We start from the raw sequence: 26,547 nt of genomic DNA on the forward strand, positions 1-26,547 counted from the left end.
GTGACAGACTTACTAATTCCCCAACTTTTGGGTTTCAGGACCATTTACAGAAGCAATCAGCAGAGACCTCTACAACTTCTATCTTCGTATCTACTCAACTTGGCAATATCAGTATCACTGCCCACATGCTCTTTTTCTCTTGTTACTACAGATGGATTGTTTTTCTTGTTAATTAAGGTTACTTATCCCTTTCACTTCTACACTACGTTCCACATCTCTTTACCTACTTAAAATAGCATTACATTATCTCCTACATCACTTTACTCCCTTCTGCCAAACTGTTCCCAAGCAACATATAAGCATTGTTATTTCCCCCACCTTTACTCATTCCCCAGCCACTCTCATTCTTCTACACTCAAGAGTTTCTGTAATTTCTATAATTCCCCTCTTCCCATATGTTCTTTAAAATACTCTAACAAGGCTTTCTATACTCCACTGAAACTGCTCTAATCAAGGTCATCAATGACATTTATGTTACGATAGCCAAGTCAATTGTCAATCCTGTAATCAGCATTTAATACAGTGAATCACTCCATACTTCTTGAAACACTTCTCTGTCTTCCAAAATACTACATTATTCTACCTTACTGGCAATTCCTTCTCAGTTTTAATTGTTCCCTCCTCTTCCCACTGACCTCTCATTGTCCAGAGTTCAATTACTAGAACCGGTCTATCAATATTCCCTCTCTTGATCATCTCATCCAGAATCATAGTTTTAAGTACCATCTCTATAATAAAGCTCCAAATACTTATCTGTAACAGAGACCTCTCACCATGAATGCTAGACCTGCATGTCTAACAAAACAAAAACCTTCTAATTGAAAAAAAAAAACATGAAAAAAGAAAGCCACACTGAAAAACTATTTATTATATGTATGGTAGACAAAGGGTTAATTTACATTATATCCAAATAGGTCTTACATATCAATTAAAAATATACCAATTACCAAGAGAAAAATGGGAAAAGAGCTAGAGGAAATTCATAAAAAAGCAATAAACATATAAAAGATGTTATACCTCTCTCCTAATTAAATGGAAAGTAAAATAAAATGGTAGCATTTTTCATCTGTCACACTGGTAAAAATTTAAAATTTTGATAAAAACATTTGTCAAGGGAATAGAAACCGGTGAAACTTTTTTTTAATAAAGCTCTATACTTGCTCTGAGACATTTTAATTTCTGGGTATTTATATTATTAACATATTTACTCAAAGTGCTCAAAAATATAAGTATGTTCTCTAAATCATTTTTTGTAAAAGCAAAACATTAAACATAATCTAAATGTGTTAAATAAATTTCTTAAATAAACGTATATTCATAATGAATACTAAGTCATTGAAAAAAAAATGAATTGTACTGACATGGAAATTACCCAAGACAGACTGTTAAACACAAAAGTAAATAAAATTACAGAATATCATAAGTAATATGATCTCCTTGTTTGGTGGAGAAAATATACATATTTATATAGAGAGATAATTTTTCAAAATACCTATAATAATCTGCTGAGAGGGTACACTTCTGTACTCTGAACTTTTTATTATGAACTTGTATTACTTTAATAACAAAAATATTAGTTAAAAAAATAAGAGTTTCCAAAGTATAGAATTACAAATTTCTTACTAATAGCCAGTAACATAAAGTCAGTAATGACTATATGCACTCTTACTTGAATGGCATAAGCAGCAGAATCTTGAGCTCGGCTATTATCTGCATATGCAAGGTAAGCCCTTGTCAGTTCCATCAATAATCCATAGGCAAAACTCGAATCTTCTACTCCAGTCTCAATAAAAACAAGAAAAAAATCAGATAGTTTGTATAAATTTTTCTAAACTGTATTATATCTTCCATGGTGAATTTAAATTAGAAAAGGAAAGAATAGTAAGGTAAACTAAGTTTGGTAGTAAGGCCAAAATATAATCTGTAGCGAAGAAGTTAAATCTAAGGCGTTAAAGGCTATTTATAAGATATATTAGGATCATTCAACTTTTGCATAACTCCAACAATTTGTGGGTTTTATCTTTTTAACCCTTAGAAAGAAAGTTGTAAATATGTCATTTCCTGGAGAAGCTCCAAAAAATAATATGCACCAATATGTTAAAAGTTCTGTTTAATTTCGTTTTATAGGATTTCGCAGTCATTTGAACTCAGAAAGTTTTTTATACACACACTCTTAGAACACTCTGGGAAATTAGTTTCCCATGGAAACACTCAGCAATAAGTGTAAAAATAGTAATATTTACGTAATAAACACCATGATGACCAATCACAATATAACTTGTGTCTGCACTTAGATTAATTTAAGAAATTTTAAGGTCTGAAAGCAATGTAGAGTTTTAAAATTACTGAAATTAATGTAATTGCAGGTACAAGTTATCTCGTGACCAGTCAGCAAGGTGCTAAGTTTTAAGTATTTGTCAAAAATAGATTAGGAAGTTTATTTAAAAGAACACAGCACACTAAACTGGGCTCAAACTTTACTTTTTTGGCTAAAGATCTTTACAATAGTATTAAGGAATAAAGTCAGAAGTTACCTAAATTGCCTAGTTTAGATCAAGTTAGCTAAGAATAAACTGAATAGTTCTTTATAAATGGAACATAGAAACCTCAATAGGGCTGAGAACTCTTCTTGTCATTCCAAATTACCATTACTTACCACAAATGTAAAATCTTTTCCTTGGGTTTCAGTTGTTGAAAAATCTAGTCGACCTGGATCTATTGCCCCCAACTCCCCTAAACATTCCCCACAGAGCAACCGAGCTTGAGAGTTTGCATCTTGGCAACCTTTCAAAAGCACTGTCACCAGCTGTGAGATAACAGGTTCCACTGTCTCACTATCTGTTGCATATTTTATTAGTTTTTCCTAAAATAAAAAGAGAAAGTTTATACATAGTTCTATAAACTAGTATATTTTCCTAACTAGAAAATTTTAAAAGATTAAGGAATATCTGACATAAATATTACAAAATTAAATTCTCATATCTGTAGTCTTTTTAGGTAGTTTTTGATGAATTCACATAATATAGTTCCCAATATGTTCCAAAGTATTAGAATCATTAAGTGTTTGAAAATTGTAATCATTAATCCATTAAACAGTTACTATTACTACATCAGTATAACTGAGTATTATTACATCAGCATAAAAAAAATAACTAAGACAGTTCTGCTCCGAAGTTCACAACCTAATGGGAAATAGACATGTAAACAAATAATTAAAATATCATATATGTACAATGACAAATATATTTACAAGGTAAAGAAGTAATGAAGAAGAAGGAAAAGAACTCAGGATAGTCAACAGATATTTCAGCAAATAAATTAAGGAGGAACAGCTATTAGTTAAAATCAGAAGACTGAAAAATATATAAAAAACTACTAGAGAAAGAAAAAAAGATAGGGGAAAGGGTTCTGTGAAAATATTTTAAAAAGAGGTAGGAAGAAAGATTAAATATATGTTGGTTTAAATAATTCTTTTTCATCTATCTCTATAGGATGCTGTAATAAAAAAATGTTAAAAAGAGATTATTCTAAAGCCAGTTAAGGGTTAGATATTGTACTTGTGTGACCACTTTATTTTATTTTTTTATTTATTATTTATTTTATTGTTGTTGTGTGACCATTTTAGATACTTCATTTATATAATTTCCTTTCTAGCAAAAGTCAAGTATATATGAGCATCTCAAATTCTATGTTAAAACTGTGACTCAAATTAGAGTAATATATTTCAAAAGAAAAAAGACATTTTATCTCATCTGGAATCTTCAAAATGCAATCACTTAAATAACATTACAAGTTAATTCAGATATAAATACATAAAAAGAGGAACCAATAATCAACAAATAGCTAATATAAAAATTAGACATTTATTCATTTATTAAAATTAGAAAACAGGAAAATAACACTTTAGTTGACAAAGATAAATGCAGTTCATATTCAAGATAAATTATGAAACACTAAATAAAAGATGATTTAAATGATATATAATGGAATACTACTCAACCATAAGAAAAGATGAAGTACTGCCATTTGTGACAATATGGATGGATCCTGAGAATATCATGCTAAGCAAAATAAGTCAGATAGAAAGTCAAGAACCATATAATTTCACCCATATGTGGGATATAAAACTGAAAACAACAGATGAACAAATAAGACAAACAAAAACTCATAGACTCAGACAACAATATAGTGGTCACCAAAGGGAAGGAGAGTGAGGATTAGTAAGGGGGAAAAGGGGGCCAAATATATGGTGATTGAAGGAGATTTAACTTTGAGTGATAAACACAAAGCAATATACAGACGATGTATTATAGAATTGTACACTTCAAACCTATATAACTTCAGTAACCATTGTAACCCCAATAAAATTAAAAATTATATATAGATATATAAATATGTATCTCCTAAGTCCTTAAAAAATGTTTTCACCCTACTTCATACTAGGTTAGAAAAAAATGGGTTTTATTTTTCTGCAAAAAATGTTGAATTCCAAAAGAATTTTTAAAATGAGTATACTAGTATGTGCAATGCATCTACTAATATTTAGACAAGCTTTTTAACATATAGATGCAATTATGTCATTTTCCAAATGTTTAACAAGTCGTCAAAACAAATCCATGGACACTCCAATTATTTGAAATGTCATTTTTATCATATCCTAAAAGTCCATATACACTTGGTTCTATTTCAGGACTTTCTATTCTTTCCTACTGATCTGTTTATTCATGTACCAGTATCACCCTATATAATAAAAGAGAAACATGTAAATTGACCGTCCCTCTGCTACGCTCACCAGCCAACCAGGAGAGTATGCAAATTAACCCAACAAAGATGGCGGGTTAATTTGCATACGCAGGTGACGAGCAGCCTGGGTCCCGGGAACATCCTTGGGACCCAGGCCGCTCCTAGCCTGTAGGCCTGCACATAGGCACTGAGCAGCTGGGGTCCTAGAATGCCCCCAGCCACTCCGGGCCTACAGGCGCAGGCGCCAAGTGGATGTCCCCGCCCCGTGTCTGCTTCCGTGTGCGCCGGCACCAAGCGGCGGCCCGGGTCCAACGCCTCCCCGCGATAACGGGGCGAACAGGCCAGGCATCCCCGCAATCAATCGCGGGGCGAACAGGCCAGGCCAGGCCTCTCCGCAATCAATCGAGGGGCGAACAAGCCAGGCCAGGCCTCCCCGTGATTCCACGCGAAGAAGCCACTCTGCTGACCAGCCTGCACTATGGACCTGTTTGGGTGAGTGGCATGGAGTCCGGGGCCTCTAGGCTGCAGCCACGGGAAGTCTCCCTCTCCCCAGAGTTAGGAGCACCAGCCCAGGTCCACCCAGTGGCCTGGTCCTGACTGCGGGGGTGAGTTCCTGCAGGCTGAGGTTTGATCCCTAGGCATTAGCAGTAGGAGACCAGTGCCTTTGTTATTGATGTGTGTCCGGGATTTAATTGGACAAATGCCAGCGGTCCCGGCCGCCAGCTTAGCAAAATCTTTTAGGAGGAGAATTCTGTCTGGGTTTCCTGAAATTCCCTCAGCCACTACTCACACCTCTGTAAAGGCGCAGGACAAGTGAGGCCCCTTAAATAAAAATCAGAGGTCTCCAGCAACAGTGGGCCTCTCTCATCACAGTCATTTGGACTGGATGGCATTTGAGTATTTATCCAGGCACCATGACAGGGAACACACAAGCTCAAGTCATGATCTCTGCCCTTAAATAATTCACAATCTTATTAGAGCGAGTGGATGATAAAAGCGCAGTAATGACATCAGAATGTAAGGCAACAATACAGAGAGGAACAAAGGCAATTGCTAGGATGATTTTCCAACAATTAGTACAAAGAGTATGTGCTGTGAATTAAATAAAAAAAATATGTGTGGAAGTAGCTGCTTCATGAGTATGGGATCCCTTCCTATTTTAAAGAAAACTGAGTTCCATGTGAACTGTGTAATATGCTATGATATCTGAGGCACAGGACAAGGGAGGCCCTAAGTGTACTATGCTTTGATATTTGAGTCATTCTTTATTGTTCAATGTTATTTATTTCTGCACGCCTCAATTTTATAATAGTTAAATTACTAGAATAATACATCTTGATATAAAATATTACTAGAAGATCAAATGATCTGTTGATATTTATTGTAATTTTCAATAAATGAACACAATCTCTGGTATGCTAAAGTGATAGGTATTATAGAAATATTCAGATAGGGAGACCTACAGGCTTGATTACAAGTGAGGCTTACTATCACAACTCAAATTTATGGCTTAAAAAAAAAAAAGCAGGGAGCCAACTAGAAACTGAACCAAATATAAGCCCTTGAAGGGCAAATGTAAATTGGATAAGCTTTGCTATTACAAGAGCAAAAAGAAAAAATTCAGATGCAAGAATGAGAAGCACATTGCATCCACTTTAAGTTGCTGTTAAAGAAAAAGAATGATATACTATGAAAATAATACAGACTGTAAAGAGATTTGTTCAAAGAGGATTTCCTAGTGCAGGTGGTATTTCAGTTAAATTTTTTAAATGTGAAGAGGTTAGCTAAATAAGAAAAAGGTGTAGGGGTCCCAAATTGCAGAGGTTGCAGACGGAGCTGAGGGAACCCCCACCCCTGTGCACGAATTTCATGCACCAGGCCTCTAGTCTTATATAATAAAAGGGTAATATGCAAATAGACTGAACTACAGAATGACCAGAATGCCTGTGGCCCCTTGTTCCAGCCGGCCCTGCCACCCAGCAGGAACTCCGACCCCGATTGGGGACAGGCCCACCAGAAAACAGCCCATGAGCCCTCGCCCTGGTGGGCCCACCCCCTGCCTCAATCAGCCTGCTCCCAATGGCCATCAGGGCGGGCCAGCTGGACCCCACCAATGCAAGAATCCGTGCATGGGGCATCTAGTTATATTATAATTATGGAGGTTACAGAGTATATTAACCCTTTTCGGTCCAACCTCCAGGCTGACTCGACAGACCAGGCGCTCGGAGTAGGTCCAACGTCGAGCAATAAGAACATTAAAAAGTTCAACATTCAATCCCTTCAATTAATTTGGACCAGACTGTTTGAATTACAAAATAACATTGGACCGCAAAGGGTTAATGCCTGATAGGCTACTGAACTCTCAAAGCTGCTCTTTATTTTTTTTTCCGGAGTTTTCCTAGCTATTTTTACGTTTGTTTTTCCATACGAACGTTAGTATAAACATTTCTAGTTGAAAAAAACAAACAACTTGGCATTTCTTTGGGATGGCATTCAGTAGAAAGTATTAAAATCTTTATAATATTGTGCATAACCATCCTGACCGGTATTCCTAAGTGGTTACAGCATCAGAGCATGGACCGAAAGGTGGCAGGTTCAATTCCGATCAAAGGCATATTCTTGGGATGTACATTCAATCCCTGACTCCAGTTGGTGCACATGCGGGAGGCAATCAATCAATTTCTCTCTCTCACATCAATGTTTCTTTTTCTCTCTTTCTCCTTCACTCTCTCTCTCCCTTCCTCTCTGTCTCACTCTCCCTGCATCCTTCCTTCCAACCTCCCTAAAAATCAATGGGAAAAAATATCCTCAGGTGAGGATTAACCAAAAAATAATAATAAATAAATAAAATAAATCTGCTACATTTTTGTGTCATTCAGGGATATTTTAAAGTTTTCCTCTTATTTGCTTATACGTTTATTGTGATGCTTATTTTTAAGTATATTATCTTTCTCAGTTACTACTATCAATTGGGTTTTTCACCAAGTCTTCTATCCAGTTATTGCTTGTTATGATGATTGATTTTTATATCCTCCTACATTACTGAATTAGTTTGTTGTTTGAAACAGTTTTAATATAAATTCTCTACAGTTTTCAAAGTATATTAGTATATCATCTGCAAATAGAGTTTTGCGTCTTTTACAATTCATGTGCTTCTGATTGCTTTTCTCTTGTCTAAATTCATTTGTCAATGTAAATGTTAAATATTAGTAGAGTCAATAAGCAATCTTACTTTTAGTGGGAGTGCATCTATTTCCTCATTAAGTATCTGTATCTGTGTATATGTATACATATACGCACATATATGTATAATGCATACATTTATAATACAGTAAAGCCTCAATTTTGTGGACTTCGATTTAATAGAATTCAGATTTAAGGGACAAAATTTCTGGTCCATATGTGGTATATGAAAATTAACACCCTGACACATATGTAATACCTTAACCAATAAAGAAAAAAAAAGAAAATTAACAGCCTGTTAATTATAAAATGCTTTTAACCAAGATTTGCTTATAATTAAACTAAAGGCCCGATGCACAAAAATTTGTACACTCGGGGTAATTCCCCAGCCCGGCCTGTGCCCTCTTGCAGTCTGGGACCCCTAGGAGGATGACCACCTGCTGGCTTAGGCCCACTCCCTGGGGGAATGGGCCTAAGCTGGCAGTCAGACATCCCTCTGGCAGCCCGGGAGCCCTCAGGGGATGTCCACTTGCCAGCGAAGAGCAGGCCTAAGCTGCAGTCGGACATCCTTAGCGCTGCTGAGGAGGCAGGAGAGGCTCCCACCACCACCGCTGTACTGGCAGCCATCAGCCTGGCTTGTGGCAGAGCAGAGCTCCCCCTGTGGGAGCGCACTGACCACCAGGGGGCAGCTCCTGCATTGAGCATCTGCCCCCTGGTGGTCAGTGTGTGTCATAGTGACCAGTCATTCCCAGTCGTTCTGCTGTTGGGGTCATTTTGCATATTACCCTTTTATTATATAGGAGTTCCTGGCCAGCCTGGGTGAGGGGCTGATGGCTGTTTGCAGGCTGGCCACAGCCCCTTCAGGGTGGGGGTTCCCCCTGGGGTGCCTGGCCAGGCTGGATGAGGGGCTGAGGGCCGTTTTCAGGCTGGCTAAGCCCCCCAGCGGGGACCCTCGCCCCATGAGGGTGTGGCCAGCCTGGGTGAGGGGCTGATGGATGTTTGCAGGCTGGCCACAATCTCTAGCCACCCAAGCTCCCAGTGGAGGCTGGCTGGGATTTACTTATCTTCTATAATTAAAACTTTGTTGCCATGAGCAGAGGCCACAGCCGGCTCAGGGCAGGGGGTAAGCTTGGATTCCTCCATCGCCCAGGCAACCAAGCCTCCTGCTTGCTCCAGCTCCGTGGCTGCTAGCCACCATCTGGGTTGGGTTAATTTGCATAAAGTCGCTCTGATTGGCTGGAGGGCATGGCTTAGGGCGTAGCGAAGATACGGTCAACTAGCATCTTTGTCTTTTATTAGTGTAGATTAACAGGACTTTTCTGTTATCAATTCACTATTATTTTTAACAAATTTTAGCAAAGAGCCCATATGTTGGAAAAAAAACACTAGTAATTTCCAGAACATACATAAATTATAGTCTATATATTTAAATCGAAGAGTCACCACTGGTAAACAATTTTCGGAGAATGATTAACATGTGATCACGCTGCACTGCATGTGGTAACTGGTTCTGTTGTCACCTGGCCTGATTCGCCAGCAGTTTTAACTCTTTCCAGCTGATGTTCCCAGTGCCCTAAGCCATGCTCCAGCCATGTGCATTTGTTTACTCAAGGGGACTGGTGAATGCAGGCATCTACTAGACCTATTCAGCATAAATTTAAAATTACAGTATACATAGAAAAATTTTCTATGAAATTCAACTTTTCATACATATTTAATACTACACAAATGTGTCGATATAAGTAAAAACAGATTTACTAATTTGTCAATTTTTTAACATATGCTATGGAAACCCTACATTATATAACGGACTTTAGGCTTTAATGGACACCCTCTTGCCCGAATTAGTCCATTATATTGAGGTTTTACTGTATACTATTACTGAGATAGTGCCCATCAATTCCTATTTTCATGAATTTTTTTTATCTCAAGTGGATGTTATAGTTTGTCAGAGTCTGTTTCAGCATTTGAAGAAATAGTATGATTTTCTTTTTCAATGGATTAATACACTGAATTATATGAATGGATTGCCAAATATGCACAATTCTTTTTTTAAAATTTTATTTCAGTGTTTAAAGTAGTACATATGTCTCCTTTTTTTCCCCACTGACTTTCCCCCAGCCACCAGTACCCTCTGGCAGTGTCTTGCGTCCATTGGTTATGCTTATATGCATGCATACAAGTCCTTCGGTTGATCTGTTACCTTCACCCTCCAACCCTCCCCAGCCTTCCCACTGTAGTTTGACAAACTGTTCAATGCTTCTTTGCCTATATATCTATTTTTGTTCATCAGTTTATAATGTTCTCTATATTCCACAAATGAGTGAGATCATGTGGTATTTTTCTTTCACTGACTGGCTTATTTCACTTAGCATAATGCTCACCAGTTCCATCCATGCTGTTGCAAATGGTTAGAATTCCTTCTTTTTTACAGAGGCATAGTACTCCATTGTGTAGATGTACCACCGTTTCCTAATCCACTCATCTGCTGATGAGCATTTAGGCTGTTTCCAAATCTTTGCTATTGTAAATTGTGCTGCTATGAACATAGGAGTGCATATATCCTTTCTGATTGGTGTTTCTGTTTTCTTGGGATATGTTCCTAAAAGTGGGATTATTGGGTCAAATGGCAGTTTCATTTTTAAGTTTTTGAGGAAATGCCATACTGTTTTCCACATTGGCTGCACCAATTTGCATTCCCACTAGCAGTGAAAGAGGGTTCCTTTTTCTCCGCATCCTCACCAACACTTGTCTTTTGTTGATTTGTTGATGATAGCCATTCTGACAGGTGTGAGATGGTACCTCATTGTTGTTTTGATTTCCATTTCTCAGATAATTACTGACTTTGGGCATGTTTTCTTATGCCTCTTGGCTTTCTGAATGTAATCTTTCGAAAAGTGTCTATAAAGGTCCTTTACCCATTTTTTGATTGAATTGTTTATCTTCCTTTTGTTAATTTGTATGAGTTCCATGTAAATTTTGGAGATTATACAATTATCGGAGATAACATTGGCAAATATGTTCTCCCATGCAGTGGGCTTTCTTGTTGTTTTGTTGATGGTTTCTTTTGCCGTGCAGAAGCTTTTTATTTTGATGTAGTACCATTTGTTTATTTTCTCCTTAATTTCCATTGCCCTAGGAGCTGGATCAGTAAAGATATTGCGACGACAAATGTCTGCTATTTTGGTGCCAATGGCCTCACCTAAGATTTTTATGGTTTCCCGTCTTACGTTTAAGTACTTTATCCATCTTGAGTTTATTCTTGTGTATGGTGTAAGTTGGTGGTCTCGTTTCATTTTTTTGCAGGTATCTGTCCAATTGTCCCAACACCATTTATTGAAGAGACTGTCTTGACTCCACTGTATGCTCTTGCATCCTTTGTTAAATATTAATTGAGCATAATGGCTTGGGGCGGTTTCTGGGTTCTCTGTTCTGTTCCACTGGTCTATATGTCTGTTCTTGTGCCAGTACCAGGCAGTTTTTAGAACAGTGGCTTGGTAATACAGCTTGATATCTGGTATTGTGATCCCGCCAACATTATTCTTCCTTCTCAAGATTGCTGCAGCTATTCGGGGTCTGTTTTTATTCCAGATGAATTTTTGCAGAGTTTGTTCTAGGTCTTTGAAGTATGCTGTTGGTATTTTAATGGGGATTGCATTGAATTTATAGATTGCTTTGGGTAGTATGGACATTTTAATGATACTGATTCTACCACCCCATGAACATGGTATATTCTTCCATTTGTTCATGTCTTCCTCTATCACTTTTTTCAGCCTCCTGAAATTTTCTGAGTACAGGTCCATTATCTCCTTGGTTAAATTTATTCCTAGGTATCTTAATTTTGTTGTTGCAATGGTAAATGTGATTGCTTTTTTAGTATCTCTTTCTGTGAGTTCATTATTGGTGTATAGAAAAGCCATAGATTACTGAGTGTTAATTTTGTATCCTGCTACATTGCAGAATTCATTTATTAAGTCTAGTAGATTTTTGATGGAGTCTTTGGGGTTTTCTATGTACAATATCATGTCATCTCCGAATAAGGACAGTTTTACTTCTTTTCAAATTTGGATGCCTTTTATTTCTTCTTCTTGTCTGATCGCAATGGCTAGTACTTCTAGTACTATGTCGAACAGGAGTGGTGAGAGTGGGCATCTCTGTCTTGTTCCTGTTCTTAGGGGAAATGGTTTTAGTTTTTGCCCATTGAGTTTGATGTTGGCTGTAAGTTTGTCATATATGGCTTTATTATGTTGAGTTATGATCCTTCTATTCCCACCTTGCTGTTTTTATCGAGATAGGGTGTTGGATTTTGTCAAATGCTTTTTCTGCATCAATAGATATATATGATTATATGGTTTTTATCTCTCAATTTGTTTGTGTGATGTATCACGTTTATTGATTTGTGGATATTGTACCATCCTTGCACCCCCGAATAAATCCCACTTGGTCATGGTGTATGATCTTTCTAATGTAATGCTGGATCCGATTTGCTAAAATTTTATTGAGAATTTTGGCATCTAAGTTGATGAGGGATATTGGCCTGTAATTGTATTTCTTTGTATTGTCTTTATCTGGTTTTGGAATTAGGGTAATGCTAGCTTCCTAGAAATAGCTCGGAAGTGTGCCTTCCTCTTGAATTTTTTGGAATAGTCTGAGGAAGAAAATTTGATAAAACTATGCTGTGAAACTGTCTGGTCCAGGGCTTTTGTTTGTTGTATGTTTTGATTACTGCTTCAATTTCCTCCATCGATACTGGCCTATTCAGATTTTTTTATTCCACCTGGTTGAGTTTTGGAAGTTCGTATTTTTCTAGGAATATGTCCATTTCTTCTAGGTTGACCAGTTTGTTGGAATAGAGTTGCTCATTGTATTTTTTTTATGATTCTTCGTATTTCTGTAGGGTCTGTTGTTATTTTGTCTCATTCTTTTCTGATTTTATTTGGGTCCTCTCTCTTTGCTTCTTGGTGAGCTTGGCTAGAGGTTCATTAATCTTGTTTATCCTTTTAAAGAACCAGCTCTTGGTTTCAATGATCTTTTGTATTGTTTTGTTGTTTGCTATGTCATTTACTTCCAGTCTGATCTTTATTATTTTCTTTCTTCTGCTCACTCTGGGCTTTTCTTATTGCTCTCTTTCTAATTGTTCAAGTTGAAGATTTAGATGGTTTAGTACTAGTTTTTCTTATATTTTGAGGTAGGCGGGTAATGCTATGAACTTCCCTCTCAGGACTGCTTTCACTATGTCCCAAAGATTTAGGATTGTTGTGTTTTCATTGTCATTTGTTTCCAGTATGTTTTTTATTTCTTTTTTGATCTCTTTGGTAACCCACTAATAAATAGTATGCTATTCAGCCTCCAAGTGTTTGAATTTTTGTAACTGTTTTTACTGTAGTTGACTTCTAATTTTATGCCATTGTGATCTGAGAAGATACTTGATATGATTTCAATCTTCTTGAATTTGGAAAGACTTTGCATGTGTCCCAATTTGTGGTCTATCTTTGAAAATATCCCATGTGTGCTTGAAAAGAATGTATATTCTGAGGTTTTGAGGTGGAATGTTCTAAAGATGTTGAATAAGTCCATGTGATCTAGTGAGTCATTTAGGATTGCTGTTTCTTTGCTAATTTCTTGTCTAAGGATTTATCCAGTGATGTTAATGAAGTATTAAAATCTCCCAGTATGATTGTATTCCTGTGAATCTCTCCCGATATCTTCCAGAAGTTTTTTTTATGTATTTGGGTGTTCCTGCATTGGGTACATATATGTTTTTCCATAGTTATATCCTCTTGGTATATTGATCCCTTTAGAATTATGAAGTGGCCTTCCTTGTCTCATGTTATGGTCTTCACTTTGATTTCTTTTTTGTCAGATATAAGTATTGCTACCCCAGCTTTTTTTTTTTCATTTCCATTTGTTTGATATTTTTCTATTCCTTCACTTTCAGTCTGATGGGGGATCTTCTGTAGGTAACTCTGTCTCTTTCTTGTAGCCTTTAAGATGCTCTCTTTGTCATTAACATTTGCCATTGTAATTATGACGTGTCTTGGTGTGGGTCTTTTGCATTCATCTTGCTTGGGACTCTCTGTAATTGTGCAACTTTTTTCTTCCCCACATCAGGGAAGTTTTCTGTCTTTATTTCTCCAAATAGATTCTCTAATCCTTGCTGCTTTTCTTGTCCTTCTGGAACCCCTATTATACATATGTTACCTCATTTCATGCTATCCCAAAGCTCCCTTAAGCTCTCCTCCTGCTTTTTAAGTGTTTTCTCCAGTTGGTGTTCAGATTGGACTTGTTCCTCTACCTTATTTTCTAACTCACTAATTCGGTTCTCCACTTCTTCTAGTCTACTATTTAAACCTTCCATGGTGTTTTTGATTGGAGCTATATCACTTTTGATTTATTCCTGATTTTTGCATAGGTTGTTAATTTTCTCATCCATCCAGTCTATGAACTGTATGACCATTACTCTGAATTCTTTTTCTGTCATAATGCATGCCTCAGTTTCATTTATTTCTTTTCTTGGTGATTCCTCTTTTTCTTTCCTCTGGGGATTGTGTTGCTGTTTCCCCATTCTAACTATCGCCAGAACGTCCAAACGCCGTTTGGACGGGGGCCTGAGCCATGTGCAGTGGAAGCTTCGTGCCACGAGTGTCCTTGAAGAGCTCCGACCCCAAGACATGTGGCTGCCAAGGGTAGGTGGGAGCCACACACGCCAAGAATCAGAGTCACCAGCGCTCAGTGCGGCCTCATTTGCACACCTAAAATCAAGGACCCTGCATGCGTCGCACTGAAAAAAAGTCACTACGGGCGTACACCAAAAATCAGAGTCCCCTAGCGCGCACCACAAGTCAGAGACCCCGTGTGCACGCTTGGAATGGGAGTTTCTATTGCTTGGTGCGGCCTTATGCCATGAATCAGGGTCCCTGTGTGCGCGTACACTGAGAATTGGAGTCACACGCGCTCAGTGTGAGTGAACTGACAATCAGGGAACCCGAGCGCGCACAATAAGAAACAGAGTCATGCCCTAACCGGTTTGGCTCAGTGGATAGAGCGTCAGCCTGTGGACTGAAAGGTCCCAGGTTCGATTCCGGCCAAGGGCATGTACCTTGGTTGCAGGCACATCCCCAGTGGGAGGTGTCCAAGAGGCAGCTGATTCGATGTTTCTCTCTCATCGATGTTTCCAACTCTCTATCCCTCACTATTCCACTCTGTAAAAAATCACTAAAATATATTTAAAAAAGAAAAAAAAAGAAACAGAGTCATCATGTGGGCTTGCCGAGAGTCAAGTCACTGGTGCTCAGTGCTGCCTCTCGTGCGGAGAATCAGGGTCCCCAGACTGCTTGGGGGGCTGAGTTGCACAGCCGCCCTGTGTCGGGAGAGGGCCCACTCCTGCACCACGGGAAAGACTCCCATGTGCCCATATATGCACCATTGTAATCCTGGAATAAATTACAATCGTTCCTGAGTGTTTTCTTAATGTGAAACTGAATCCTGTTTGAAAATATTTCATTTACATTTTTGCTTTGATATCTGTAAGTAATAATGATCTTCAATTCTATTTATTTTATGCTATCTTTATGAAGTTTAGTGAACATTTTTATACATTGCTCCTTAAAAAAAAATATATATGCTTTTGACCCGACTGGCATGGCTCAATCGTTGAGCCTCAATCAATGAACCAGGAGGTCACGGTTAGATTCCAGGTTAGGTGTATGACCAGATTGCAGGATTGGTCCCCAAAGTGGAGCATGCAGTTTCTGTCATTTTTAAAAGATAATTTCTTAGTTTCAACTGTTATTTGTGTCCGATCATTTCCTATTTTCACATTTGTGATTTCTGTTTTTTGTTCTTTAGGTTAGAGATGTATCTATTAAGCTAGTTTTCTTCAAAAAACCAGAATTCTTATTTATTAATTCGTCCCATTTTTCTCTTTTCCACATTACTTTTTGCTTTTATTTTTTATTACTCTCTTCCTGTGCTACCTTTTCTTAAATAAACAGCTTTATTAAAATTTAATTCACATACCATAAGTTCACTCCTTTAAAGTATAGAAATCAGTGGTCTTTCATATATTCACAAGGTTTAAAATATTTACAAGTGCAACCATTACTTCTATTTAATTACAGAACATTTTTCAGTTTTCTTCTTACCAACTTAAAATAAATGTATCCAGGTACATATTGATTCTAAACTAAATTAAACCTCACTTTTAAAAAATATCCTTTAACAATCTGTAGCCATTATATCTTATTCAAACTACACAATCAGACTTTTAAGACTCCTGCAAGTGCACTTACTTTCTTACACTGCATAGTTAATCTATCAGCATTGGAGCTTTACATTAAAGGAACGTTTGTAGAAAAAGTGTGGCAGTTGTGGCTTTTCCTTAAGAGTATAAGAAATCTCCTTGAGTTCTCAGCTTTAGCAATTTATATATAAGAGGTGATGATCAATATGAATTTTCATTGTTACACCATGACCATGTCAAATGCTTAGAAATAATTTAAACTGCCAAGAGGAGAGATCCTTTGCTAGTCATACATCCCTACATTAAATTTAAAAGCTTGAGGTCCACTGACACATCAGAGGCCGTGCAGTTCAATAATTTTTATTTCCATGTCTGAAAAACATGTTATAACTATCACCTACCTGAAATGTCATGTGCTAAAATTACAAAATTATGTTCAGCAATAGATCGAAGTTAGAAACCATTTTAGATGGAATCTTCACTCACTGTGATCAACCAATGAACTTGTATGCATATTTGTATACCAGGTGTACCGGTTAATAATGCGGATTTTGTAATCAAAGAAAACACGATAATTTCAAGAGAAACATCAAAAGTGCTTTATTCAAAGTAATGTCCATCACTAGCTATACATTTCCCCCATCTTTCAGGTAATTTATGGGTAATGTCCCAATAGAACTTTTCTTGTTTTGAGGCAAACCATTCAGAGACCAAATTTCCACTTCTTCATATGTTTTGAAGTGCTGCTCAGAGAGTGCATGTGCCCTCAATCGGAACAAGTGGTAATCTGAAGGAGCAAGGTCTGGTGAATACGGCGGGTGGGTTAATACTTCCCAGGCAAGATCTTTTAACGTGTCTTTAACTGGTTTTGAAGTGTGTGATGGTGCGTTATCATGAAGCAAAATTACTTTGCCATGTCTTCTGGCTCATTCTGGTCGTTTCACGATCAAAGCGTGGTTCAAATTGATTATTTGTTGCCGGTAGTGGTCAGTATTAACGGTTTCACCTTGTTTTAGAAGCTCATAATACACCACACCTTCCTGGTTGCACCAAACGCAGAGCACTGTCTTCTTTCCAAAGCAATTTGGCCTTGCAGTCGATGTTGATGGTTGACCTGGATCAGCCCATGATTTTGTGCATTTGGGATTCTCAAAATAAATCCACTTTTCATCGCGTCACAATTCGATGCAAAAAAGACTTTCTTTTGTGCCACTGAAGCAACATTTTACCGATAACTTTTCGGTTTTCCATTTGTCTTTCATTCAGTTGATGTGGCACCCATTTTCCTACCTTTAAAATCTTTCCCATTGCTTGTAAAGGATAGGAAATTGTTTTCTGAGCAACCTGTAATCTTTCTGCAAGTTGTTTTTGAGTTTGACACGCATCTTCATCCAATAATGCTTGTAATTGTTGGTCTTCAAACTTTTTTGGTTGACCTGGATGTTCTTTGTCTTTCACATTGAAATCATCACTTTTAAAGTGATTAAACCAGCGTTCACAAGTATCTTGAGATGGAGCATGTTCACCATAAGCTTCCTGAAGTATACAATAACTTTCAGCAGCAATTTCTTCAAAATAAAGTAATGAATTAAAACTTCCCGCACCTGCTCTTTTTTTGGCACGAAATTCGAAATTTTTAAGCATAAAAATATCTATGATGTTAACACCTTCAGCAAATTTGACAAATGAAGTTTTGGAGCTTTTTGTCAATACAACAAAATAGCATATATATCAACATATGTGTAACTCCATCTATTGAAAAAAATCCGCATTAACTGGTACACCTAGTACATTCTTGCCTCTGTCCATTCCAGGTGAACAGTTCTTTGGACATCTCTTATCCTGTCATCCTGTTCTTTTAGGTTACATTTTTAGCTATAGTTTTTATGTTGGCTTTTTCCAATGCTGTGGATTTCTACCAAATCAAAACTATTCTAAGTCCCCCCAAATTTATTAATCTGATCATAATTTTGCTTTTAACGTAAAAAAGATAAATTTTTGTGAGTGACACCAAATGCATATTTAAATATCATTTCATTCATTTCGATTTAATGTTCTTTTGCTTTTTGTAATCAGAAGTGGCAAGTTGTCTAGGCAACTGATTATTTCAACTAACGCTGTTATATGGAAAATGTGGGTATGAAAAGCCTACCAAAAAATACAAATAAACATTAGTTCCTCCACTGAGGTAATATTCAAGTAAGATCCCAAAAGTGATTGTGGAGGGGAACATTGCTTTCTCCACAAGATGGCCTTTGATAACATGCTCCTACATGAGGTCTCCCTGACTGTGGGAGAAGTCAAGCCTTGCCTCTGTCAATTTTATTATATGTACATTGGTAGGCAACCAACTGAATTCTTCATCCCCAAAAGAAGGATAATTTGCCTACACAGAATAATAAAAAATGATCTCTCTCTTCTGCTAAGTCTTAAAACTTGAAGACAATAACTTCTTTAATCTAAATTCTGCAGGTGGAAAAGTAAAATAGAGATATCTTTAATGTTTCAAACTTCACTACAGCAGAGATTGTAATAAAGTTAAAAAGTGTCATTTTAGTCATTGCAGAAATGAGCATTTTGTTGCACCCTAAAATGGTTTTTCAGAAAAAATTATAGCATGGAAAAGCCAGTTATGCAATACAGATTGACTATATCTAGAGAGAATTGACTTGAGATATGTAAAGAGCCTATTTAGATGCCATGTAATCTTAATTTTTGGTAAATAAGTGACATCTATATTTCTTGGAATTTGTGTGCAAAGAAAGGTGAAAATGTAGTTTTAAACACACACAGGTAGGCAACTTGACATACATGTGTAGACATGTTGACATAACTAAAACCAACTGACTTAAAGGTAATCATTTAATCTAACATTTAGAATTAAGTAGAAGCTAGTTTTAAAATAATGATTTTGAGATTTTAAAAAAGATAGAAAAATATATATTGTCATTCTATGAGTTAAAAACTGATTGTTTCACTCTGGCCAGGTAGCTCAGTTGATTAGAGTGTCGTCCCAATACACCAAGGTTGCGGGTTCGATCCCCGGTCAGGTCACATATAAGAATCAACCAATGAATGCATAAATCAAGTGGAATAACAGATCCATGCCTCTTTCTCTCTCCACCCCAGCCCCATTCCTCTCTCTCTCTCTCTCTCTCTCTCTCTCTCTCTCTCTCTCTCAAATTAATCAATCAAGCCCTAGCCGGTTTGGCTCCATGGATAGAGCGTCGGCCTGTGGACTGAAGGGTCCCTGGTTCGATTCCAGTCAAGGGAACATGCCCAGGTTGCAGGCTCAATCCCCAATAGGGGATCGATCAATGATTCTCTCTCATTACTGATGTTTCTGTCTCTCCCTCCCTCCCTCCCTCCCTCCCTCCCTCTTCCTCTCTGAAATTAATTAAAAAAAGTTTTAAAAAAAACTGATTGTCTATATCATTATTTAGACCACATTTGTGTTTTAAAGTACTCCCAATACGTTTATTAACTAATTAAGTTAGACTTAGCCATACAAAGTGGCAGTGCAGAACCGAGCTATTTGATGGTTTCAGTTCAACAAAAATGAGGAAGCAAGCCTCTGAGCAGCTTCATCCCATAACCCACACTTCCCTTGCTGCTGGTGTGGAAACATTAAGTGAAACCAACGAATATATTGGTCCTGGCCAGCTCTGCTGAATGGAGGCAGACTCAGAATAAAACTAGCTGAAATGAGGAGCCAGAGATATGTAAATATACCAAAGTAGCTCAGCCTCCAACTTAACTTATATTAATCAACTTACTAACATTCATATTATAATTGTCTTTTGTTAGCTAGGATGTCAACTAGATTCAGGAATACATGTTTGCAGTGATTGTATTGGTTTAGAATGGAGAATTTTAGGATCTTCCAACACTGTACTAAAACATTTCAATAAAATCATGCTACTTCTTTCAACAAAAGAAACTAGAAGACCTTTAAGTATGGAATCCAGGTAGAGGTTTGGGGCAAGGGTAGCAGAGTAGTTTCAATGTAGTATAGGGCAAAGAATGAGGCTATAACATTGACCATATAGATACAGATATAGAGGTAGATAGATATAGATATATTTGTGGGATATTTTTTGTTGTTGTTAATCTTCACCCAAGGATATTTCCCACTGCTTTTTTAGATAGTGAAAGAGAGAGAGGCAAGGGAAAGGAGAAAGAGAGCGGGAGGGAGGGAGAGAAACATGGATGTGAGAGAGACACATCAATTGGTTGCCTCCTGCATGAGGGAATGAACCTACAACCCAGGTACATGCCCTTGACCAGGGATTGAACCCAAGACCCTACGATGCTAGGGCTGACGCTCTAACCACTGAGAAACACGGACCAGAGCTAACATTGATAATATAGAACCACAGTTGATATGACATAAATCACACACTCAAGGAGATTCAAAGCTCTTCACATATGGTAGGACCATCTCCACACTGGCTGCTCCCCACATTGGTTATATAAGCTCACTGACCCAGAAGCATGTAGTCATTACCATCATGTATATCTTTTGTCCTAAATAAATGCTTCTTTCTATCATGAAAATAAACATAACACTAACTCATGAGGGTCTTAAGACTCTCACATCTTATCATATGGATTCTTAATATGCAAAATTAAGTTAAATTTTTCCATTTTATATTTATAGTGATCTGGCATTTTAAGTTCAGTTCTCACATCATCAAGATTAGGGATAACCTACATTATATTGACATGGAAAAGGATAAATAAAGTTCACCAGCCCCAGGAAAAAGTGAATTTAAAAATTTAGCTTCATCAAAACTAATAAAATGTAAAATGGCAAAATCTCTAAAATTTTATATGACAGCTATCTATAGGAAATTATATGAGAAGTCTCACATAAACTGCTGCTGTTAAAAAAAAAAACATGCATCCTTACTCAGAAAGACGCAGAACCTACCATATAACCATCAAATCAAGGCCTTTCAAACAAGAAACCTTTGCAAATCACTGATATTCAGTCTCAAAGGATACCACATGGATTGCCGATTCTAAATCAGGTATTATAATCTAAATAAAACTAAAATCACTTTATTCACTGAACATACTGAATCGCAAGCAAATACGCCAATCTGTCATCTTGTCTTTAAACTTCCACACTTTCTTTTTTATAGCCTTTTAATTGTATCTTAGGATACCTGATTTTTATACAAGGTTTCCTTCAAGCTTGTAAGAGCATGAATACGAACGTCTACATTTTCATGTTGGATTGCTTTCATCGATAGCTGCAGAGTTGTCTGAAGATCATTACTCTCAGAGGTTTCCTACATAAAAAGCACAGAGAGGTACATCTAATCCATTAACCACTTCAGGAACCAGTGGAAGGCCTAGAGTCCCTAGAGTTATCATTAAAGTAGTTAAGTTACACCCCTATTAAAAGCAGTTTTAAAATATAATTTCAATCTCTTCCCTTGGATAGCATGTCATTTTAATCAATTCTCAGGGAAAGGGATTTCATTCTATCATCTTTAGAGCTGGAGGAATACATTTTTCCAATTACATATGAATTTACTTATCTAAAATAAATCCCTTTCTTGGTAAGAAATACAAGTTTCCCTTAACTTACAAAGGGCTACATAATAGCCTTGAGCCAAGCCTATAGATTATGCAGATAATTCACCCCTTCCTTACTCCGACTACTAATTTTCTTATAACTATCATGAATTACCTTTTAAAGGAGAAATAAAGTCTGCAGAACCTATCATGGGGTCTGTAGTAAATACCTCTGTCACTATGACCCAAGGTCAGGTATTCCACTTTCTGCCCTAAAATTCTATGGAATCACCACTAATAATTTTACAAATCCAAGTTCACTGGACTTCAAGATGATGGAACTATAGATTATTCCCCTTCTAAAGCTCAGAAATCAGTCAGACCTAAATTTCCATACCATAGTTTATAGCACAACATAATTAGAATCCCACAGCTTTTCTTTCTTTACCCAGGACATGCAGCCATGGTAGCTTCTTTTGGGGGCTATATGTAGGACATATTGGCCTAGGTAATAAAGGCTCTCTGTTCTACCTAATGCTATTACAGCTTTTATCTAAATGCTAAAACTTTCTTCTAAAAATCATGGATTTATGATAGAATTATCTAGTCACCAGGAATTAGCCATTAGAATATGACTATATTATGCCTAGGTATGAATATAAAGAATCTCTTTCAATGTATTGGAATTTGGGAATAATTTTGTATCACTGATCTAAATTATATATATAAAAAATAATTACCTTTCTGTATTCCTGTAGAACTGCTTTTATCTTTTTTAATTCTAGATGGTCAGGTAAAAAATATATTTCATGAAGAAAATCTTGTACAGCATCCCTAATTGTCAATTGGAAGAAAAAGAATTATTTGCAAAGAGAATGCACACTAACAATATATAAAAAGAGGCTAAAATTAAGGCCAACTTAACGCACATTTAAAAGTGGTAGTTAATTACTGACATTCAAAGTATTCTTTCTAACCATGTCTAGGGATGCTCAGCTAATTAAGAGTAGCAAATAATCAAACCTAAGAAAAAAAACAACCCTGTGGCAGTCTGTGAATAAACTATATTTTTTGTATACACACACGTATAGTAACTTCCTCTTTAATTTGTGCTTGGTGTGTGACCTGCTTTAACAAACAGAATATGGCAGAAGAGATTCTGTGCCAGTTTAAGGCCTATGTGTCAAAAAAGTCTTACAGCTTCTAGCTGGGTTTGTGCTCATAAGAATCCTGAGTAACCACATAAGAGGTCTGGCTACCAACAAGGACAGGCTACATGGACAAAAAGGCTCTGAGGTTACATGGAAAAAGGGAGAGGCCCAGTCAAGTCTAGCAGAAGACTGAGTGCAGTCATACCAATGACTATTCACAAGACCAGCCAAAGAAGCAACCAGCTGAACCCAGCCCAGACTGCAAAAGTATGAGTAAATAAAAATGCTCATTGTTTTAAGAAGCTATGTTTTGGAGTGCAGCAATAGATAGCCAAACTCTCATTAAACATTAAACAGACTGTCAAACTACAGCAGGAAGGCTGGGGAGGGTTGTGGGGGGAGGGGGAAGGGGGGTAAGAGATCAACCAAAGGACTTGTATGCATGCATATAAGCATAACCAATGGACACAAGACACTGGGGGGTAGGGGAGGCTGGGGGAAGGTCAAGGGTGGGGGGGGAAGGAGACAAATGTACTACTTTTTGTAATATTTTAAGCAATAAAAAAAAGAAGAAAAAGAATTTTAGAGAATATTTCAAATAATTCCTATTGACACAATTTTTAATCTGCTTCAAATACAATACACGAATCTTTCTGGGTCCAAATAAAGTGTTTCTAAATTCTGGTCTCACATAACTCAATAAATTCAAGTAAAGAAAAATAATAATAATTTCTCGTCTTCATTAACTCATGCAACAAATATGCATTAACTAACTACTATGCACTAGACACTGAGTTTGTAACAATAAAGAAAGCTGAAATAATTTCCTCACTCAAGGAGCTTAAGATCTTCTATCTAGCACTGAGTAAAAAAAAATTTTAATGATGGGAGAAATGATTCCTCTATAATAAAGATAAGCTATTTGCATGATAATACAAAAAGTATTTAAAAAGTAGTCTGGATCAGTGATTATGCAGTTCTATAATGTACAAAATAGAATACAAGCTTTTGATTTAAAAAAAAACTACATTAGCCTTTTCTTCTGTGTTTTCAGAAAATTTCATTATTTCCAGTAACATTGGACAGTTACTGGAAATAATGGGAATAGCAATTACATGAGTAAGTAGGTAAATAAGTAGTACTTAAATCCTAACTTTTCAGAAGCAAATAAACACACCAGTAAGTGGGATAATGGAAAAAATTTGAAATGTATGGGACAAAATTCTGGGCTAAAAGGCAGCTTGCATGAGAAATAAAAATGGAAAGGAATAATGTGTGTTCTTGGAATGAAAATGAAAAAAAAGTTCAAAATAAACAATCTGGATTGGTTACAGCCTGTCTGTTTTGGAAAATCTTGAGAAATGATTTTAAGAAGTATGATGTGGCCAGATTTTGGAAAGCCTTGAATGCCAAAATAAGCAATTTGGAATCTGTCAATTAGGAAATGGAGAACCACAAAACGCCTCTGCATGATATAAAGTTCTAGATAAAGAAATGCTTTTAAATAGGACCAATATAAAGAAATGTAATAAAAGCTTAAAGGAAGGGAGACTGGTTTGAAAGTTAACCTAATGAAGTAGTAAGAGTTTCAACTGAGGTAAGCTATAGAAAGTAATGAATATCCCTCTTAACTTTCTCATGTTACTCAATTATATGCCTTTTAACTGTGAGAAGGTAAATTCAGCTTCACCTTTTTCAAAATTGATGAAAAACAATTCAGTTGATGACCTACTAATTAATAAATTTAAAATATACTTATAATGGAAATCATGTCACAACTGAAATAGCATCACCTCAATATGTCTTAAAATATGTCAATATACTTTTTTTACTGATGAACGCTAAATTAAACAGAATATGAACAGTTCTACATTATCAGTAGTAATCCTAATACCATGAGACAAAAAATACAGTAATAAAAAGTTGCTACATTTGTTATCAATTTCAGTTACAATACCTGTTTTCAATGATAAGGTAATGAAATATAGCTGCAGTTTCCTTAGGCTGGATGTGTATGAGAGGTAACAAAGCTACTATCACATGACTGAGAAGGGAGCCTAGATAAACATGATCCAGACAACGAACAAAGCAGTCCCAAGCTCTATGGAAAAACAACAAACAACAAAAAGTAAAAGTTAAAAGTCACATTATTTTTATTATTTGTAAAGCTCTTTCAATGAGTTATTAGGTAAACAAACAATAGTACATACAAGTAATAAAATTACAAGGGAGCTGTAAAAATGGATTAAAGTGCAGTACTGTACACTCAAATACTTAATATATGAAGTAAAAAAAGGTAAAAACAGTACTTATAATATGCTACCTTTGATGAAGGATTAATATAAAAAATGTATGTGTGTATTTGCTTATAGTTTTAGAAAGGGGGGGTTATACAAAAGTTAATAAAAATAGATTCCTCCAGGCTTCAAGAATGGAAGCTAGATTCTCTGAGTGTAACTTACAAGAAATTTGAATTTGGGACAGTGTAAATGTGTTATGTGACATTAAAATTAAATAAAGAGTAAAAGCAATCTCTAAAAATGTTAAGCAAACTGAAATAAATTAACCTAACAAAACCATTAGTGGTACCTGCATTCAGAAAAGTTACTTCACATGACTTCAAAACATATTATTATGACTGTACATCTACAGTAAGTTATAGTCTAAGGACATATAGAACCTCCAAGAAATTTAAACTGCACTCAGTAGTCTTATTGCAGCAGTAGTATTTAAATTAGATTAGCAATCAAGAAAACCCTACAAATCTCAATGGCCTAAAAGTAGTGTGGGAGGGACTTAAGGGGTAAATCTGTTTATAAGAAATACTTAAAGGGCTAAACAACTAAATGTTTGACATGTGTACCTTTTATGGATTGTACGTTATATGGATTCTGACTTAAACAAACCAACATTTTTGGGAAAAACCTCTTTGAGACAACTAAGGAAATCTAAATATAGATTGAGTTGAGATGATATTCAGGAATTCCTATTACAGTAGGTCCTCGGGTTACGTTGAAGATCCGTTCCTACCGTGCAACGTAAGTCGGAACCCACCTACATAAGCACCTATGTCACTCATGTGGAGCACATACACAGCAGTAATGAAGTGAAACAGTAAAATAAATTTAAAAGAAAGATAACAATTCCTGACCTTTACTTGTGGTAAATAAATAATAAAAAACATAAAGCACATATGTACATACATTGAAATGACGGAACTTTTTTTTTTTATAAATACTGTAAATGGGAGATGGCGACGTAACCACAAAACGACGTACATCGAGTCCAATGCCTACTTAGTATAATAATTCATGATGGCTACATTTGAGGTATTTACAAGTACAATGATGTGACACTGGGGTTTTCTTTAAAACATTCCAACTAACAATAAAAATGGCGGAGGTGGAAGAGTATATAAGGCTAGAGGCCCGATGCACGAAATTCGTGCAAGGGTAGGCCTTTGTAGCGCCGCTGCCTCAGTCCTCGCAACCCAGACCACCATGGCCTTCGAAGTCCAGGCCACCTCGGCTGCTGCCTCACAGCCCCAGCCGCCTCAGCTGGCCCTTGCAGCCCCGGCTTCCTCTGGAAGGTGGTCTGGACGGTCGTTCCGCTGTTTGGCTGTTTGGTCGATTTGCATATTACACTTTTATTATTATAGAATAGAGGCTCGGGCGCACAAAAATTTGTGCTCTCGGGAGGGGA

General features: G+C 36.7%; 1 protein-coding gene across 1 annotated transcript in view; it reads right to left on the reverse strand.

Annotated features, from left to right (window-relative positions):
* The window catches only part of ATR (ATR serine/threonine kinase), a 156,865-nt gene that overhangs the window by 78,598 nt on the left and 51,720 nt on the right, over nucleotides 1-26,547 (reverse strand). Inside the window, exons 18-22 of the mRNA XM_014453216.2 lie at nucleotides 24,803-24,946; nucleotides 22,435-22,528; nucleotides 21,340-21,465; nucleotides 2,657-2,863; nucleotides 1,670-1,783 (exon numbers count right to left, since the gene is read on the reverse strand). Of these exons, the coding sequence (XP_014308702.1) occupies nucleotides 1,670-1,783; nucleotides 2,657-2,863; nucleotides 21,340-21,465; nucleotides 22,435-22,528; nucleotides 24,803-24,946 (685 nt within the window). The remainder of the gene's footprint in view (nucleotides 1-1,669; nucleotides 1,784-2,656; nucleotides 2,864-21,339; nucleotides 21,466-22,434; nucleotides 22,529-24,802; nucleotides 24,947-26,547) is intronic.

Source organism: Myotis lucifugus, unplaced genomic scaffold, assembly GCF_000147115.1.
Source record: "Myotis lucifugus unplaced genomic scaffold, Myoluc2.0 scaffold_21, whole genome shotgun sequence".
NCBI lineage: Eukaryota > Metazoa > Chordata > Mammalia > Chiroptera > Vespertilionidae > Myotis > Myotis lucifugus.